Source organism: Oncorhynchus mykiss, chromosome 15, assembly GCF_057628025.1.
Source record: "Oncorhynchus mykiss isolate SJ-2025 chromosome 15, ASM5762802v1, whole genome shotgun sequence".
Lineage (NCBI taxonomy): Eukaryota > Metazoa > Chordata > Actinopteri > Salmoniformes > Salmonidae > Oncorhynchus > Oncorhynchus mykiss.
In genome coordinates, this window is record NC_143036.1 from 1247501 (window position 1) to 1268830 (window position 21330).

General features: G+C 42.2%; 1 protein-coding gene across 2 annotated transcripts in view; it reads left to right on the forward strand.

Annotated features, from left to right (window-relative positions):
* vill (villin-like) overlaps positions 1-21330 on the forward strand; it is a 53795-nt gene extending 32465 nt beyond the window's left edge. The window contains exons 9-20 of one of the 2 annotated variants that reach the window (XM_036945629.2): positions 1-38; positions 153-306; positions 2072-2172; positions 8385-8522; positions 9987-10145; positions 10635-10814; positions 13352-13497; positions 17407-17551; positions 18266-18454; positions 18914-18982; positions 19410-19772; positions 20550-21330. The exon at positions 1-38 is cut by the window's left edge and continues 61 nt beyond it. In XM_036945629.2, coding sequence (XP_036801524.2) covers positions 1-38; positions 153-306; positions 2072-2172; positions 8385-8522; positions 9987-10145; positions 10635-10814; positions 13352-13497; positions 17407-17551; positions 18266-18454; positions 18914-18982; positions 19410-19772; positions 20550-20663 — 1796 coding nt within the window. In that variant the 3' untranslated portion in view covers positions 20664-21330. Of the gene's footprint in view, positions 39-152; positions 307-2071; positions 2173-8384; positions 8523-9986; positions 10146-10634; positions 11025-13351; positions 13498-17406; positions 17552-18265; positions 18455-18913; positions 18983-19409; positions 19773-20549 lie in introns of both variants that reach the window. The other variant, XM_090199057.1, reaches the window with a different exon arrangement.

The following is a 21330-nucleotide window of genomic DNA, read 5'->3' on the forward strand; positions in this document are numbered from 1 at the left end:
CTATAGAGGAGCGTCGCTCGGCACTGGGCAGGGCAGTGGTGAGTCACAGTTGACCAACTAAAACAGGAACACATGGAAATTACATGCATATCTCAAGTTAAGATTCAACCCTCAATGCAGAGAAAACATCCCTCATCCTATATCCTCTGTAGGGCTTCATCAAGGCTAAGAACTACTCCAGCAGCACTAATGTGGAGGTGATGGCTGAGGGAGGAGAGTCAGCCATGTTCAAACATCTCTTCATTTCATGGACAGAGAAGGGACAGACAAAAGGCCTGGGGAATGTGTACACCACTGGGAAGATAGGTAACTACTATTAACTAACCAAGATATGTAACGGATACTAACTAAACAAGATAGGTAACTACTAACTAACTGACTAAGATAGGTAACTACTATTAACTAACCAAGATAGGTAACTATTATTAACTAGACAAAATAGGTAACTACTATTAACTAACCAAGATATGTAACGGCTACTAACTAACAAGATAGGTAATGACTACTAACTAACCAAGATAGGTAACTACTAACTAACCAAGATAGGTAACTACTAACTAACCAAGACAGGTAACTGCTATTAACTAACAAGATAGGTAATGACTACTAACTAACCAAGATAGGTAACTACTAACTAACCAAGATAGGTAATGACTACTAACTAACCAAGATAGGTAACTACTAACTAACCACGCCAGGTAACTGCTATTAACTAACCAAGATAGGTAACAATTACTAACTAACCAAGATAGTTAACTACTAACTAACCAAGATAGGTAATGGCTATTAACTAGCCAAGATAGGTAACGAGTACTAACTAAACAAGAAAGGTAATGACTACTAACTAAACAAATAGGTAACTATTACTAACTAAACAAGAAAGGTAATGACTACTAACTAAACAAGATAGGTAACTAATCTTAACTAACCAAGATAGGTAACGGCTATTAACTAGCCAAGATATATAACTACTATTAACTAGCCACGATAGATAACTACTATTAACTAGCCAAGATAGATAACTTCTATTAACTAGCCAAGATAGCTAACTACTACTAAGGTAATGACTACTAACTAAACAAGATAGGTAACTACCACTAATTAAACAAGAAAGGTAATGACTACTAACTAACTAGCATAGGGAACTACTACTAACTAAACCATATAGGTAATGACTACTAACTAAACAAGATAGGTAACTACTACTAACTAAACAAGATAGGTAACGGCTATTAACTAACCATTATATGTAACTACTACTCTACTCTACAGTCATGGTAACTACTATTAACTAAACAAAACAATAACAACTACTATTAACAAACCAAGATAGGTAACTACTAACTAACTAACTAAGTAGGTAAATATGTTTAACTACCCAATATAGGTAACTACTACTAACTCAGTTAGGTAACTACTATTATTCACTAAACAAGATATTAACTAACCAATATATGTAACTATTAACTAGCCAAGATAGGTACAGTGGTTGCTCAACTAAACGTTTTGCGGGACTTAGAGGTAATTTGTGGTTTAGTACGGCACCCTGCGTCACTACTTCATTGCTTCAGACCACCACAAGGGGGAGTTAGAGCACTGATTATGCTTTTGGGTCCTACTGTGTCTCTAACTGACAATGAATGGGCGACATAAACCTAAATAGAAACTGATAATTGTGCACGACTTCAAAATTTAATTTCAATGAACTGAATGACGAGGATGAAGAAGGTGATTGAATTTATAACAATAGTGTAAGAATTGCTATTCCTCTGTCCTGCACGCACACTCCCGGACAAATGCACTTATTGTTGTGTAGATGGGTGAGAGAAAAAATATATTTAATCCATTTTAAATTCAGGCTGTAACACAACAAAATGTGCAATAAGTAAAGGGGTATGAAGACTTTCTGAAGGTGCTGTAACTAGCTACATGAAACAAAGATGATATGTAACTAACTAAACAACAAATTCTTTACAATGAGCAACTTCTGAACACTGTAAATACTACAACCCTGGTCATAGATGTGTAGGTTTTTTGTTCCATCTCAACACCATTGTGTCCTGTCCTGTAGCTAAGGTTGAGCAGGTGAAGTTTGATGTGATGGAGCTTCATGCTCGTCCTGAACTGGCAGCACAGCAACGCATGGTGGACGACGCCTCTGGACAGGTTCAGGTGAGACACACCAAGGCTATTACTTGTTGTCTTTTAATTTGGGCAAACATCTAATATTGTTTTCAATTGAGTTTTCAATCTTTTGGGGGATTTCAAGCAACTACATATGTGAAATATATGCTGCCAGGAGAGGGCGAAGTTTCCAACATAAATTACTAGGTAGCTAACTTGATTCTCCTTTACATGTACTACTAATGTTGAAATGTTAAAACACATTGGACAGGTGTTAAAGTTGTTTGAACTATATAAACTATACAATCCAAATGTCTCCTAGCCTCCCACAGGTGCTTTCTGTCCGAACACTAAAACTGAAACTAAATAATTTAAAAACCAAATAGAAACATTTTTATACAACTAAAACTGAATAAAAACTAGCAAGTCAGGTCTGAAAACTGACGGAAACTAAACGGATATTCAAATAAGGGATCCTGCCAACCAAGGCCGAGTTTCAGGAGCTATTTGGCCTATCAAGCTAGCAAGGTTTTCTCGGGAACGCAGCCCACGATGAGGTTAGCCATTGTGGCTGGGACCGCGGATTGTCCTGGGTTTATGGCTGTCTAAATCCCTGCTGTTTGTTGTTTTCAATCTTCCCTGTGACCTGCCCTGTCTGGAACTGTGAGGAGTAACAGTGTAACCTACGTTGCTAGCTACCATGACAAAGACCAGAGCCGACGAGAGTACCGTTGAGGAGAGTGGTGTCTCTCTATCACACGTGAATGATCTTTTAAATGAACAAAAAATAGTTCTACAAGCAGTTATTACAACAACAAGAAAATAACTACAAGTGTTTTGTCCAAATACTGGTGGAGTCAACTAATAAGATAATGGACGACCTGACCAGAGAGGTCCTGGACATGAAGAACAGCTTGCAGTTCTCCCGGGGTCACCTCGATGAGTAGAAACAGGAGAACGTCAAATGATAGCAATCTGTAAGTCATTGTGAGAGGACATCAGTTCTGTGTGTGAATCCATGACAACAATGGCAGATAAATCAGACTGTCTCGAGGGACAAATAAGGCAGAATACTATGGTTGTGGATGGAATTGAGGACAAAGTGAGGGAAATGATCTTTGAGAAATTGAAGATGGACCACAGGAAGATTAAGGTAAAGCACGCCCACAGGACTGGAAAACCCACCACCGGGCCCAGGTGACAAGCCAAGGCCGATAATAGTCAAGTTCCTGAGTTCAAGGACAAGGCAGCTGTTCTGGAAAGAGCCAAGAACTTGAGAGGAACATACAGTACCAGTAGAAAGTTAGGACACACCTACTCATTCAAGGAATTTCATTTATTTGTACTATTTTCTACATTGTAGAATAATTGTAAAAACATCAAAACTATGAAATAACACATATGGAATCATGTAGTAACCAAAAAAGTGTCAAACAAATCAAAATATACTTCATATTTTAGATTTTAGATTCTTCAAAGTAGCCACCCTTCACCTTGATGACAGCTTGCACACTTGGCATTATCTCAACCAGCTTCATGAGCAATGCTTTTCTTGAATGAGTTCCCACATTTGCTGAGCACTTGGCTGCTTTTCTTTCACCCTGCGGTCAAACTCATCTCAAACCATCTGAACTGGGTTGAGGTTGGGTGATTGTGGAGGCCAGGTCATCTGATGCAGCACCTCATCACTCTCCTTGGTCAAATATCCCTTACACAGCCTGGAGGTGTGTTTTGGGTAATTGTCTTGTTGAAAAACAAATGATAGTCCCACTAAGCGCAAACCAGATGGGATGGTGTATCGCTGTAGAATGCTGTGGTAGCCATGCTGGTAAAGTGTGCCTTGAATTCTAAATAAATCACTGACAGTGTCACCAGCAAAGCACACCCACACCACCACACCTCCTCCTCCATGCTTCACGGTGGGAACCACACATGCAGAAATCATCCGTTCACCTACTCTGTGTCTCACAAAGACAAAGCGGTTGGAACCAACAATCTCAAATTTGGATTCATCAAACTAAAGGACAGATTTCCACCAGTCTAATATTCTTTGCTTGTGTTTCTTGGCCCAAGCAAGTCTCTTCTTATTATTGGTGTCCTTTAGTAGTGGTTTCTTTGCAGCAATTCAACCATGAATGTCACGGCCGTCCTCCTCATCTGAAGAGGAGAGGCGAGATGGATCTGAGGACCAATACGCGGCGTGGTAAGTGTCCATGGTCAATCTTTAATAAAGAAAGTAGTGAACACTGAACACTATACAAAACCAGTCACCAAAATAACAACCGTGAAGCTAATCCTATGGACTGTGCTGAAACAAGCCATCAACATAGACAATCACCCAACAAACAAACAGTGCAACCCAGGCTACCTAAGTATGATTCTCAATCAGAGACAACTAATGACACCTGCCTCTGATTGAGAACCATACTAGGCCGAAAACATAGAAATGCCCCAAAACATAGAAAAACAAACATAGACTGCCCACCCAACTCACGCCCTGACCATACTAAATAAATACAAAACAACGGAAATAAAGGTCAGAACGTGACAATGAAGGCCTGATTCACTCAGTCTTCTCTGAACAGTTGATGTTGAGATGTGTCTGTTACTTGAACTCTGTGAAGCATTTATTTGGGCTGCAATCTGATTGCAGTTAACTCTAATTAACTTATCCTCCACAGCAGAGGTAACTCTGGGACTTCCTCTCCTGTGGTGGTCGTCATGAGAGCCAGTTTTATCATAGCTCTTGATGGTTTTTGCAACTGCACTTGAAGAAATGTTCAAAGTTCTTGAAATGTTCCGTATTGACTGACCTTCATGTCTTAAAGTAACGATGGACTGTTGTTTCTCTTTGCATAGTTCTTACTTGCCATAATATGGACTTGGGCTAACGTCTGTATGCCACCCCTACCTTGTCACAACACAACTGATTGGCTCAAACGCATTAAGAAGGAAATAAATGTAATTAAACTTTTAACAAGGCACACCTGTTAATTGTTCAAAGCTGTCATCATGGCAAAGGGTGGCTACTTTGAAGAATCTCAAATATAAAATATATTTGGATTTGTTTAACACTTTTTTGGTTAATACAGGATTCCATGTGTTATTTCGTAGATTTTCAGTCTTCACTAGTATTGTACAATGTAGAAAATATTAAAAGAAATTGACTGGTACTGTATATCTTCCTCAACGAGGACTATCCTTAAGCTGTGCGCCAGAAGAGGAAAGAACTTGTCCCAACCATAAAAGCTGCCAGAACGCATGGGGGCATTTCTTAGATCCGCTATGACAGGCTCATTGCTCACCCTCCCTCCGACAAGCCTGGAAGGGATAAATGAGCTAAGCCTATAGGTTCGTAGCTTGAACCCTGCAGCCCACACACGCACACACACCAACTGATTAATGGACGGCTGAATGTATAGTTTTTATCTTGCTTTGTTTCCTCTTTTCAATATTATGTCTATCTCTGATAAGCTACCCAGGAAAGGGCTGAAAATAGCCCATATGTAGCCTTCATGAAATCAATAACTTGCTAGCATCAGATAACATTCATATGTTCGCCATCTCTGAGACTCACTTAGATAATTCATTTGACGAGGACATAACATAATTCAGTAACAAGGACATAACATCTATAGAAGAGACGGAAATGCTTATGGGGGAGGTGTTGCTGTATATGTTCAGAGCCATATCCCTGTAATGCTTAGAGAAGATCTTATGTCAAGTGTTCATGAAGTGGTGTGGTTTCAGGTTCACCTGCCTCATCTAAAGCTTTTTCTTTAGGGGTGCTGCTATAGGCCACCAAGTGCTTACAGTCAGTGTCTAAGTAATGTGTTTGAAATGCTTGATAGTGTATGTATCTAGGTTTCTTCCTAGGTTTTGGCCTTTCTAGGGAGTTTTTCCTAGCCACCGTGCTTCTACACCTGCATTGCTTGCTGTTTGGGGTTTTAGGCTGGGTTTCTGTAAAGCACTTTGAGATATCAGCTGATGTACGAAGGGCTATATAAATAAATTTGATTTGATTTGATTTGATATGTGATGTAAACAGAGAGGTCTACTTTCTTGGGGACCTAAATATTGACTGGTTTTCATCAAGCTGTCCTCTCAAGAGGAAGCTTCTCACTGTAACCAGTGCCTGTAATCTGGTTCAGGTTATTAATCAACCAACCAGGGTGTTTACAAACACTACAGGAACAAGATCATCCACATGTATCGGTCATATTTGTACTAATACTGTAGAACTTTGTTCTGAAGCTGTGTCCGTACCCATTGGATGCAGTGATCACAATATAGTGGCTATATCCAGGAAAGCCAAAGTTCCAAAAGCCGGGCCTAAAGTAATGTATAAGAGATCATACAAAATATTTAGCTGTGACTCTTATGGCGATGATGTTAAAAATATTTGTTGGTCTGATGTGATTAATAAGGAGCATACAAACACTGGACTTGATTCATTTATGAAATTGCTTCTTCCAATTATTGTTAAACATGGACATGTTAAGAAACTGACTGTTAGAACTGTTTAAGGCTCCATGGTTTGATGAGGAATTTAAAAACTGTATGGTTGAAAGAGATGGAGCAAAAGGAGTGGCTGATAAGTCTGGCTGCACATCTGACTGGCTGACTTACTGCAAATTGAGAAATTATGTCACTGAATTTAACAAAAATGAGAAGAAACTATATTATGAAGCCAAGATCAATGAAATAAAGAATGATGGTAAAAAAACGTACTGTAAATTAAATGATGGTCAGAAAGACAAATTCAACTCCATCTTTCATCGAATCAGATACTTAATTCATCACAAAACCATTTGATGTTGACAATTATTTGAATGATTACTTCACAGTCAAACTTAGGCAGGAAATGCCAACAACAAACAATGAGCCATCATATTCATGCATAACAAAACAAGTAATGAAAGAAAAGCATTGCAAGTTTGAATTTTGTAAAGTTAGTGAGGGAGAGGTGGAAAAAATGATTGTTATCGATCAATAATGACAAACCTCCTGGCATTGACAACTTAGATGGAAAGCTACTGAGGATGGTAGCTGACTCTATTGCCAATCCTATCTTTCATATCTTTAATCTGAGCCTAGTGGAAAGTCTTTGTCCTAGAGGGAAGTAAAGCGGCCTTTACTGATTCTAACAGCAGACCTACAAAGTGTGGTGTACTGCATGGCAGCTCTCTAGGCCCTCTACTCTTTTCTATTTTTTACCAATGACCTGCCACTGGCATTAAACAAAGCATGTGTGTCCATGTATGCTGATCATTCAACCATATGCACATCAGCAACCACAGCTAATGAAGTCACTAAAACCATTAACAAAAGTTTGAGTGTTGGCATGAGTGGCCAGTAATAAACTGGTCCTGAACATCTTTAAAAGAAGAACATTGTATTTGGTACAAATCATTTCTTAAATTCTAGACCTCAGCTGAATCTGTTAATGAATGGTCTGGCTGTTGAACAAGTTGAGGCGACTAAATTACTTGGCGTTACCTTAGATTGTAAACTGTCATGGTCAAAACATATAGATTCAATGGTTGTAAAGATGGGGAGAGGTCTGGCTGTATAAAAATATTTTTTGACACCACTCTCCAAAAAGCATGTCCTGCAGAACCTAGTTTTGTCTAATCTTGATTATTGTCCAGTTGTGTGGTCGACTGCTGCAAGGAAAGACCTAGTTAAGCTGCAGCTGGCCCAGAACAGAGCAGCACGTCTTGATCTTCATTGTAATCAGAGGGCTGATATACATGCTATGCATGCCAGCCTCTCTTGGCTAACAGTTGAGGAGAGACTGACTGCATCACTTCTTAATTTTACAAGAAACATTAATGTTTTGAAAATCCCAAATTGTTTGCATTGTCAACTTACACACAGCTCTGACACACACACTTACCCCACCAGACATGCCACCAGGGGTCTTTTCACAGTCCCAAATCCAGAACAAATTCAAGAAAGTGTACAGTATTATATAGAGACCTTACGGCATGGAACTCCCCTATTTGACCTAGATAGTTTGTGTGTATGTATTGATATGGAGGCCACATGTTAAATGTTTTAAATGTATATAGTTCTGTCCTTGAGCTGTTCTTGTCTATTTATGTTCTGTATTATGTCATGTTTCATGTTTTGTGTGGACCACAGGAAGAACAGCTGCTGCTTTTGCAACACCTAATGGGGATCCTAATAAAATACCAACAATACCAAACACCTACTCCCACAATTACTTACTTAAACTTGCAATGGTCTTAATCCAGATCTGGCGTATAGAGGACCTGGAGTTGAGAGAGCTCCACCCCAGCTCGTTCGGTCAGTTCTACGGAGGAGACTGTTACCTGGTGCTCTACACCTACAAGAGAGCTAGCAAGCTGCAGTACATACTCTACATGTGGCAGGTAAGACACTGACAACAACAGGTTCAGACCATGTCTTCTTTAGTGGATATAATGCCTTGAGTTTCAGCATTATAGTGTTGGTCATAGTTAATTAAATCATAGTAGTAATCATAGTTAATTAAACACTAGAAGCTGAGACTAGTCAGTGTATAGTTAATTAAACACTAGAAAGTGAGACTAGTCAGTGTATAGTTAATTAAACACTAGAAGCTGAGACTAGTCAGTGTATAGTTAATTAAACACTAGAAGCTGAGACTAGTCAGTGTATAGTTAATTAAACACTAGAAGCTGAGACTAGTTAGTGTATAGTTAACTAAACACTAGAAGCTGAGACTAGTTAGTGTATAGTTAATTAAACACTAGAAGCTGAGACTAGTCAGTGTATAGTTAATTAAACACTAGAAGCTGAGACTAGTCAGTGTATAGTTAATTAAACACTAGAAGCTGAGACTAGTTAGTGTATAGTTAATTAAACACTAGAAGTAGAGACTAGTTAGTGTATAGTTAATTAAACACTAGAAGCTGAGACTAGTCAGTGTATAGTTAATTAAACACTAGAAGCTGAGGCTAGTCAGTGTATAGTTAATTAAACACTAGAAGCTGAGACTAGTCAGTGTATAGTTAATTAAACACTAGAAGCTGAGACTAGTCCGTGTATAGTTAATTAAACACTAGAAGCTGAGACTAGTCAGTGTATAGTTAACTAAACACTAGAAGCTGAGACTAGTCAGTGTATAGCTAATTAAACACTAGAAGTAGAGACTAGTTAGTGTATAGTTAATTAAACACTAGAAGCTGAGACTAGTCAGTGTATAGTTAATTAAACACTAGAAGCTGAGACTAGTCAGTGTATAGTTAATTAAACACTAGAAGCTGAGACTAGTCAGTGTATAGTTAATTAAACACTAGAAGCTAAGACTAGTCAGTGTATAGTTAACTAAACACTAGAAGCTGAGACTAGTCAGTGTATAGTTAATTAAACACTAGAAGCTGAGACTAGTCAGTGTATAGTTAATTAAACACTAGAAGCTGAGACTAGTCAGTGTATAGTTAATTAAACACTAGAAGCTGAGACTAGTTAGTGTATAGTTAATTAAACACTAGAAGCTGAGACTAGTCAGTGTATAGTTAATTAATCACAATAAGCTGAGACTAGTTAGTTTATAGTTAATTAAACACTAGAAGCTGAGACTAGTTAGTGTATAGTTAATTAATCACAAGAAGCTGAGACTAGTCAGTGTATAGTTAATTAAACACTAGAAGATGAGGCTAGTCAGTGTATAGTTAATTAAACACTAGAAGCTGAGACTAGTTAGTGTATAGTTAATTAAACACTAGAAGCTGAGGCTAGTCAGTGTATAGTTAATTAAACACTAGAAGCTGAGACTAGTTAGTGACTAGTTAATTAACCTGCGTGTTGTGCTGGGTGTGTGTGACTGACGTGTGTCTTGGTTTACGGTGCAGGGTCGCCATGCTACTCAGGATGAGATCACATCGTGTGCCTATCAGGCCGTTGCCATGGACAACAAGTACAGCGGAGTGCCGGTCCAAGTCAGGGTGGTCATGGGAAAAGAGCCGCGTCACTTCCTGGCCATCTTTAAAGGAAAACTCATCATCTTCGAGGTGAGATCATCTTTCATCTGGTGACATGGTCCTTCATCTTAAAGAGATAGTTCATCCAAAATCTAAATTTGAGTGAAATGTCCCTTTCCTTGAGTTTAATCTGAAGGTCCATGGTGACATAATCCACAATAATCCATGATTTACTTCTGTCTACAGCCTGAAATTAGCATGTTAGCATCACTATTTTTCATCATTGGTTCCAGGAGAACCGGTTCTCCTGGAACCACTGATGAAATGTGATGAAGCTAACATGCTAACTTCAGGCTGTAGACAGAAGTAAATCATGGATTATTGTGGATTCTGTCACCTTTATTTATTTATTTATTTAACCAGGCAAGTCAGTTAAGAACAATAGACCTTGGACCTTCAGACAAAACTCAAGGAAAGGGACATGTCACCCAAATGTAGATTTTGGATGATATATCCCTTTAAATATCCCTTTAAGATGATTTTGTGTGTGTGTGTGTGTGTGTGTGTGTGTGAGTTCAGGGTGGTACAGGCAGAGCGGGGGTGACTAATCCAGGCCCGGGAGCCAGACTGTTCCAGGTTCGAGGGACTCATGAGATGAACACTAGGGCTACTGAGGTCCCAGCCCGCTCCTCATCACTCAACACCAATGATGTGTTCCTGCTAAAAACTGACCACACGATTTACCTGTGGTATGGCAAGGTACTATACTGTTATCTGTGGTACGGCAAGGTCAGACACTGTTATATGTGGTACGGCAAGGTACTACACTGTTACCTGTGGTACAGCAAGGTACTACACCGTTATATGTGGTACGGCAAGGTACTATACTGTTATCTGTGGTACGGCAAGGTCAGACACTGTTACCTGTGGTACGGAAAGGTCAGACACTGTTACCTGTGGTATGGCAAGGTCAGACACTGTTACCTGTGGTACGGCAAGGTCAGACACTGTTACCTGTGGTAAATTCAAGGTACGATGTTTGACAGGGATTATATAACGGTTGGGTCTTATCCTGAATGCTAATATGTTAAAACCGCATTCCAGCTGGTGTCTATTCCACAAGTTACCACTGGCTAAATATATGACGTTAAAATGCCTATTCACTCTGATCCATCTGACTACGCAATCCATCAGCCCAGCCAGGCAATTTATAGACTTGATCTCCACTATAAAAAGCATCTAGCATCTCACATTTCTTTTAGACTAACATTTAGTTTCCAACAGTGGAGATATTACGGCACAAGGCGAGACCCAGATGCAGACACAGGAGGCAGATGGTTAGCGTCCAAGATGTTTATTAACAATCCAAAAGGGGAAGGCAAGAGAATGGTCGTGGACAGGCAAAAGGTCAAAACCAGTTCAGAGTTACAGAATGGTCAGGCAGGCTCGAGGTCAGGGCAGGGCAGGCAGAATGGTCAGGCAGGCTCGAGGTCAGGGCAGGGCAGGCAGAATGGTCAGGCAGGCTCAAGGTCAGGGCAGGGCAGGCAGAATGGTCAGGCAGGCTCGAGGTCAGGGCAGGGCAGGCAGAATGGTCAGGCAGGCTCGAGGTCAGGGCAGGGCAGGCAGAATGGTCAGGCAGGCTCATGGTCAGGGCAGGGCAGGCAGAATGGTCAGGCAGGCTCGAGGTCAGGGCAGGGCAGGCAGAATGGTCAGGCAGGCTCGAGGTCAGGGCAGGGCAGGCAGAATGGTCAGGCAGGCTCGAGGTCAGGGCAGGGCAGGCAGAATGGTCAGGCAGGCTCGAGGTCAGGGCAGGGTAGGCAGAATGGTCAGGCAGGCTCGAGGTCAGGGCAGGGCAGGCAGAATGGTTAGGCAGGCTCGAGGTCAGGGCAGGGCAGGCAGAATGGTCAGGCAGGCTCGAGGTCAGGGCAGGGCAGGTAGAATGGTCAGGCAGGCTCGAGGTCAGGGCAGGGCAGGCAGAATGGTCAGGCAGGCTCGAGGTCAGGGCAGGGCAGGCAGAATGGTCAGGCAGGCTTGAGGTCAGGGCAGGGCAGGCAGAATGGTCAGGCAGGCTCGAGGTCAGGGCAGGGCAGGCAGAATGGTCAGGCAGGCTCGAGGTCAGGGCAGGGCAGGCAGAATGGTCAGGCAGGCTTGAGGTCAGGGCAGGGCAGGCAGAATGGTCAGGCAGGCTCGAGGTCAAGGCAGGGCAGGCAGAATGGTCAGGCAGGCTCGAGGTCAGGGCAGGGCAGGCAGAATGGTCAGGCAGGCTCGAGGTCAGGGCAGGGCAGGCAGAAGGGTTAGGCAGGTGTGAATGGAGCAAGAAAATCAGGCAAAGGTCAAAACCGGGATATTCAATATTCAATGTCGATCTCCAGCTCTTCCACAGTAATGAACGTGTCAGGAGTTGGGACGAGACAAACAGACAGGCAGACAGCGTTTCTCAGCCAGTCGAAATCATGAATGAGCTGGCATCATTTTTAAAGATATGAAATGGCAAATGATAAAAAGAAAAGCAAAATAACGTGCAGCTAGTTTTCAGTCTTTCCAGCTTCAGTTTAAAGTGATTGTGTTAGCTGTGTTGTTGGCTGTGTTGTTAGCTGTGTTGTTGGCTAGCTCCTCTGAACAACAGTGTCTTGACTAGTGAGCACATTTTTTATGCCAGGCGAAATCACACCTCATTGTTATGGATGTTTCCAAATAAATGTCACTAGAAAACTGCTTAAATAAATGCAAATGCGGCTACTTTGCTGTTATTCTGGCTGCACTTTTTGACGTGACTGTAAGTTAGCCGTAGTTGGCTAGTTAGCAAGGGATACGAACGTTGCCAGCCAGTATGGCAATCGAACATGTAGAATGAACGTCTGGGTCGCATCCATAGATACAGAACAAAAAGACTGAACGATTGGGTCTCATCTCTAGTAACCAAACCAATAGAACGAACAACCAGCCAGCTTAGGTAGCAACCCTAGATTTGTATCGGGACTATATATTGTGGAAGGATGAAATAGTGTCAATACATTCAGCAAAATAATGTTTTTAATAAAAATATTCCAATAATTCTTTGAATATGTTGTTCACCCGTTGTAAAAAACTGAAAATGCCCTTGAAGCCGGCGTTTGATAGATATATTGGCACGGTTTTCCAGTCCTCGACTTTGTCTCCGACCTAACTACACCCGTGCCAATATATCCTCCAAACAACGGCTTCTCGGGCTTCACTTAAAGCAGAGGGAAGGGATCAGATTTCATGTATCTGTATTGTGTGTGACATGTGCCTGTATCCTGCGTCTTCTGTCTCAGGGTTGTAGTGGTGATGAGAGAGAGATGGCAAAGGCAGTGGCAGACGTTCTGTCCAGGCAGGATAAACAGGTTGTTATGGAGGGACAGGAGCCTGCTGAGTTCTGGGTGGCTCTGGGAGGGAAGGCCCCTTACGCCTGCGACAAGAGGTACACACACACTGCTGACACGGTACACACAGACTGATGACACAGTACACACAGACTGATGACACGGTACACACGCACTGCTGACACGGTACACACAGACTGATGACACGGTACACACGCACTGCTGACACGGTACACACAGACTGATGACACGGTACACACGCACTGCTGACACGGTACACACAGACTGATGACACAGTACACACACTGATGACACGGTACACACAGACTGATGACACAGTACACACAGACTGATGACACGGTACACACGCACTGCTGACACGGTACACACAGACTGATGACACAGTACACACACTGCTGACACGGTACACACAGACTGATGACACGGTACACACACACTGCTGACACGGTACACACAGACTGATGACACGGTACACACACACTGCTGACACGGTACACATACACTGATGACACGGTACACACACTGATGATACGGTACACACAGACTGATGACACGGTACACACACTGCTGACACGGTACACACAGACTGATGACACGGTACACACACTGATGATACGGTACACACACACTGATGACACGGTACACACACACTGCTGACACGGTACACACACACTGCTGACACGGTATACACACACTGATGACACGGTACACACACACTGATGATATGGTACACACACACTGAAGACACGGTACAAACACACTGATGACACAGTACACACACACTGATGATACAGTACACACACACTGATGACACGGTACACACACACTGATGACACAGTACACACACACTGCTAATACGGTACACACACACTGATGACACGGTACACACACACTGCTAATATGGTACACACACACTGATGATACGGTACACACAGACTGATGACACGGTACACACACACTGATGACACGGTACACACACACTGATGACACGGTACACACAGACTGATGACACGGTACAAACAGACTGATGACACGATACACACAGACTGATGACACGGTACACACGCACTGATGACACGGTACAAACAGACTGATGACACGGTACAAACAGACTGATGATAATAGAACTAGAATGACACTAGACCTAGGATGAAACTATAAGGTCACTTTAACTCTACCTACATGTACGTATTACCTCAATTACCTCGACAAACCGTTGACCCAGCACATTGACTCTGTACTGGTACTCCCTCTATGGAGCCTCCCTATTGCTCATTTTATTTTAATGCTGATATTTAATTACTTTTATTTTCTTATTTTTTGATGGAACTAGGATGACACTAGAACTAGGATGACACTAGAACTAGGATGAAACTAGAACTAGGATGAAACTAGAACTAGGATGACACTAGAACTAGGATGAAACTAGAACTAGGATGAAACTAGAACTAGGATGACACTAGAACTAGGATGATAATAGAACTAGGATGACACTAGAACTAGGATGACACTAGAACTAGGATGATACGGGAACTAGGATGACACTAGAACTAGGATGACACTAGAACTAGGATGATACGGGAACTAGGATGACACTAGAACTAGGATGACACTAGAACTAGGATGATACGGGAACTAGGATGACACTAGAACTAGGATGACACTAGAACTAGGATGACACTAGAACTAGGATGACACTAGAACTAGGATGACACTAGAACTAGGATGACACTAGAACTAGGATGATAATAGAACTAGGATGACACTAGAACTAGGATGACACTAGAACTAGGATGATACGGGAACTAGGATGACACTAGAACTAGGATGACACTAGAACTAGGATGAAACTAGAACTAGGATGACACTAGAACTAGGATGACACTAGAACTAGGATGACACTAGAACTAGGATGACACTAGAACTAGGATGATACGGGAACTAGGATGACACTAGAACTAGGATGATACGGGAACTAGGATGACACTAGAACTAGGATGACACTAGAACTAGGATGACACTAGAACTAGGATGACACTAGAACTAGGATGACACTAGAACTAGGATGACACTAGAACTAGGATGATACGGGAACTAGGATGACACTAGAACTAGGATGACACTAGAACTAGGATGATACGGGAACTAGGATGACACTAGAACTAGGATGACACTAGAACTAGGATGACACTAGAACTAGGATGACACTAGAACTAGGATGACACTAGAACTAGGATGATACGGGAACTAGGATGACACTAAAACTAGGATGACACTAGAACTAGGATGATACGGGAACTAGGATGAAACTAGAACTAGGATGAAACTAGAACTAGGATGACACTAGAACTAGGATGACACTAGAACTTGGATGATACGGGAACTAGTTTGACACTAGAACTAGGATGACACTAGAACTAGGATGACACTAGAACTAGGATGACACTAGAACTAGGATGAAACTAGAACTAGGATGATACGGGAACTAGGATGAAACTAGAACTAGGATGACACTAGAACTAGGATGACACAAGAACTAGGATGACACTAGAACTAGGATGAAACTAGAACTAGGATGACACTAGAACTAGGATGACACTAGAACTAGGATGGCACTAGAACTAGGATGATACGGGAACTAGGATGACACTAGAACTAGGATGACACTAGAACTAGGATGACACTAGAACTAGGATGACACTAGAACTAGGATGACACTAGAACTAGGATGACACTAGAACTAGGATGACACTAGAACTAGGATGACACTAGAACTAGGATGATAATAGAACTAGGATGACACTAGAACTAGGATGACACTAGAACTAGGATGATACGGGAACTAGGATGACACTAGAACTAGGATGACACTAGAACTAGGATGAAACTAGAACTAGGATGACACTAGAACTAGGATGACACTAGAACTAGGATGACACTAGAACTAGGATGACACTAGAACTAGGATGATACGGGAACTAGGATGACACTAGAACTAGGATGATACGGGAACTAGGATGACACTAGAACTAGGATGACACTAGAACTAGGATGACACTAGAACTAGGATGACACTAGAACTAGGATGACACTAGAACTAGGATGACACTAGAACTAGGATGATACGGGAACTAGGATGACACTAGAACTAGGATGACACTAGAACTAGGATGATACGGGAACTAGGATGACACTAGAACTAGGATGACACTAGAACTAGGATGACACTAGAACTAGGATGACACTAGAACTAGGATGACACTAGAACTAGGATGATACGGGAACTAGGATGACACTAAAACTAGGATGACACTAGAACTAGGATGATACGGGAACTAGGATGAAACTAGAACTAGGATGAAACTAGAACTAGGATGACACTAGAACTAGGATGACACTAGAACTTGGATGATACGGGAACTAGTTTGACACTAGAACTAGGATGACACTAGAACTAGGATGACACTAGAACTAGGATGACACTAGAACTAGGATGAAACTAGAACTAGGATGATACAGGAACTAGGATGAAACTAGAACTAGGATGACACTAGAACTAGGATGACACAAGAACTAGGATGACACTAGAACTAGGATGAAACTAGAACTAGGATGACACTAGAACTAGGATGACACTAGAACTAGGATGGCACTAGAACTAGGATGACACTAGAACTAGGATGGCACTAGAACTAGGATGACACTAGAACTAGGATGGCACTAGAACTAGCCTGATAATAGAACTAGCATGAAGCTAGAACTAGGATGACAGTAGAATTAGAACTAGGATGACACTATATATAGGATGAAACTACCACTAGAATTACACTTGAACTAGTGTCTAGATTGTTCATGTTCAGGTCCCTATTGCAATATCTTTAGATGTAATCCTGATATTGGTAGATCTATCGGTCTGAACATGTCATTTGACTCTGTGACATCAAATGCTGTCATGTGACTTTGTGACGTCACATCCTGTCTATCAGACTGCAGAAGGAGGAGACTCCCCACAGCCCTCGGTTGTTTGAATGCTCCAATCAGACTGGTCGGTTCAGGATGACAGAGGTTGAGGACTTGACTCAGGAGGACCTGGACCAGGATGATGTCATGCTGCTAGACACCTGGGAGGAGGTGAGGGGTCAGGGGTCATCACTTTGGTTACCTGGGAGGAGGTGAGGGGTCAGGGGCCATGACTATTGTTACCTGGGAGGAGGTGAAGGGTCAGGGGCCATGACTATAGTTACCTGGGAGGAGGTAAGGGGTCAGGGGCCATGACTATAGTTATCTGGGAGGAGGTAAGGGGTCAGGGGCCATGCCTATAGTTACCTGGGAGGAGGTAAGGGGTCAGGGGCCATGACTATAGTTACCTGGGAGGAGGTGAGGGGTCAGGAGCCATGACTATAGTTACCTGGGAGGAGGTGAGGGGTCAGGGGCCATGACTATAGTTACCTGGGAGGAGGTAAGGGGTCAGGGGCCATGACTATAGTTACCTGGAAGAGGTGAAGGGTCAGGGGTCATCACTTTGGTTACCTGGGAGGAGATGAGGGGTCAAGGGTCATCACTATGGTTATCTGAGAGGGGGTTAGGGTTCAGGGGTCATCACTATAGTTACCGGGGAATAGGTGAGAGGTCATTGCCATGGTTACCAGGGTCTTGGGCCCTGGGCTCAGTCGAATCCTCTGGTAACATGTGATTCCAGTAGTTGATGTTTAAACAGAGATGAAGCAAGTATCATGTAGTTCTCATGTAGAGCATGACTCTACATAAAGCACAGTTCACTTCAGGGAAACCATACCATCATTACCACTGAATAACCCTGACTCCATATTTGTCCAATCCCGTCAGATCTTCCTGTGGATTGGCAGGTCTGCCAACGAATATGAGACCAAGGAAGCGTGTAACAGTGCTCTAGAGTACCTGAGGACCCACCCAGCGGGGCGGGACCCTGACACACCCATCATCTCTGTCAAACAGGGCTACGAGCCACTGACCTTCACCGGATGGTTCAACGCATGGGACCCTCAGAAGTGGAGCGTGAGTAGATCTGGGACACCAGCCATCACCGCTAGAGGGAAAACGGGATGCACTGCTACAAATGTGACTAGATGTGTTTTATTGAGTAACTTCAGCAAAGTGAATTGAATTTATTAGGGGAAGAGGTGGGGACTCGAGTCAATCTGTGTTTGTTAGTGTGTTCTGTGCATCTATTTACAGTCAGGTAAAGTTTGAATAAATGTATTTATGATTCTTAACATGAAGATCACAGACCGGTGATCTGTTACCAAACTGTTGTTACCAAACTGGTGTTACCAAACTGGTGTTACCAAACTGGTGTTACCAAACTGTTGTTACCAAACTGGTGTTACCAAACTGGTGTTACCAAACTGTTGTTACCAAACTGGTGTTACCAAACTGGTGTTACCAAACTGTTGTTAACAGACTGGTGTTTACAGACTGGTGTTAACAGACTAGTGGATCTTCTCTTCTCAACAGGGAGGCTCCTCCTATGAGGAAATGAAACAAAACCTGGGCGATGTTGCATCTATCTCTCAGATTACTGTAGTAAGTGATTCACTAACACACTCTAGCAATAATGTTACTAACTCAAGTAACAAAAATAACCATTAGCCACCTTGTATTGTCATTATGATATAACCAATACAAGCCTAACCTTTGCATGCATCAAACGTGAATGATCGTAAGCAAAGAAACATTCATTTACATATGTTCTAAATCATCCAACCAGCTTCCACTTGTTAGTTTGGAAATCAGCTTTCACCTGTTAGAGGGGATATCAGCTTTCACCTGTTAGAGGGGATATCAGCTTTCACCTGTTAGAGGGGATATCAGCTTTCACCTGTTAGAGGAGATATCAGCTTTCACCTGTTAGAGGAGATATCAGCTTTCATCTGTTAGAGGGGATATCAGCTTTCACCTGTTAGAGGGGATATCAGTATCTACATCTCACTCCTCCTCTTGTTTCATGTAGAATCTGAACAACACAGAGCTGAGTAAGGGTTCTGCTGGGGGGAGTAGTGGAGGTGCTGGGTACAGCGCTCCAGGAGGCCCAGCCCAGTTCAGCTCTCCACCATCCTACAAGCTCCACCTTGGGACAGGAGGGGGCTCCTGTGGCCCTTCCAGCCCAGCCACCCCTGGAGGTCAGGACTGCCTGTCCACCACCTTCAGCACTACCCTGTCCCCCACCCTGTCCTCCCCCTCCCTGGGCCCCTCCATCACCCTGGTCCCCTCCACCACCCCAACTCCCAGGACTGGAGAGTACCTGGGCCCTGAGCTGCTGATCAACAAGAGCCCCAATGAGCTGCCCAAGGGAGTGGACCCTAATAGGAGAGAGGTGAGGATGCTATTATAAAATAGTACTGCTGAGACTGTATTGTACAGCAGGTTATTAGGGAAATGGTCATATTTTCGTTGTTTACTATTTGGACAAATCAGGATTGGGAAAAGGTGGTTCCTAAACTGGTTTGGTGATTTTCAAGCCCGTGTGATAAATGGTTTCCACAGCACACAAAGTAAAAATTGGATATATCGTTAAAATTCAGGAAAACAGAAAATGTCATTTTTGGCCCTGATAAACATGGCTGAAATTAGAGGAAGAGGGAGAGGGAGGCCTAGAGTTTCCATTTGGGTGGAGACTTTTACACAAAGGTAATCCAAATTGTTAATGGCATTCCCCCCAGAAGTAAAAACAGGAAATGACAAACTTTCTCGAAATACTTTTACTTCTGGGGAACCAAGATTAGTGTTATGGTGGTGAACTGACAGCAGGGGCCAGCAGGGGTCAGCATAACACATGAAATACGTCTCTCTCACTCTCAACTCAAGGGCTTTATTGGCATGGGGAACATAGGTTTACATTGCCGAAGCAAGTGAAATAGATAATAAACAAAAGTGAAATAAACAATAAAAATAAACAGTAAATATTACACTCACAGAAGTTCCAAAAGAATAAAGACATTTGAAATGTCACATTATGTCTATATACAGTGTTGTAACGATGTGCAAAAATCTCTCTCTCTCTCTCTCTCTCTCTCTCTCTCTCTCTCTCTCTCTCTCTCTCTCTCTCTCTCTGTCTCTCTCTCTCTCTCTCTCTCTCTCTCTCTCTTCTCAGGACTATCTCTCTGATGTGGATCTGGAGAACCTGCTGGGTTGTTCTCGGTCTGGTTTCCAGCGGCTGCCCAGGTGGCGGCAGAACGACCTGAAGAAGAAGGCAGGGCTGTTCTAAGTGGGCCGTCGCGTCAGTTGGGATGACATCGGGACATAGCTTATTAGAGTTGAAAATGTTCCTTGATTGTGTTCAAGTTGTTTTCAAGTCGAGAGAGAGCGGGAATGTTTTTTTTAAATCGTCTTTCAACAGAGCAGTGTAGAAGTGGCAGCAACATGCTGAACTGAAGACCTGGAACAGAGACACTGTGAACTGTGAGAACAACTCAAAACAAAAGGTTCCATACCTTTCACATCCAGGTCAAGGTAGATGCACTGTATAGACGTGTACTTCATACATACTTCAGCTGAATGTGTGCTATGCCTGATTACTAACAGTACAATCCTACAAGCAGTAAAACAGAGAGACATTTAAAAAATACATTATTTATTGAACAAAACTATGCCCAGTTGATATGTTCTACCAGCTGAACAGAATAAACAGCAGGTATTTTTTAAACATTGATTCGATGAACATGTCTTTATTTTTTTTATCTCATGATCAGTTGCTATATTTGATGTTTTGTTATATTTTCTCTACATTTCAAAGATGAGTTATGATTTTAAAACAGTTTTTTTAATGTATTTTCTAACAATCAAACATAATGAACAAACCCTCTCATAATCACAAATCGAATTATCATGAAGCCTGTCACCAGATCTCTAATAATAAAACAATATACAATCAA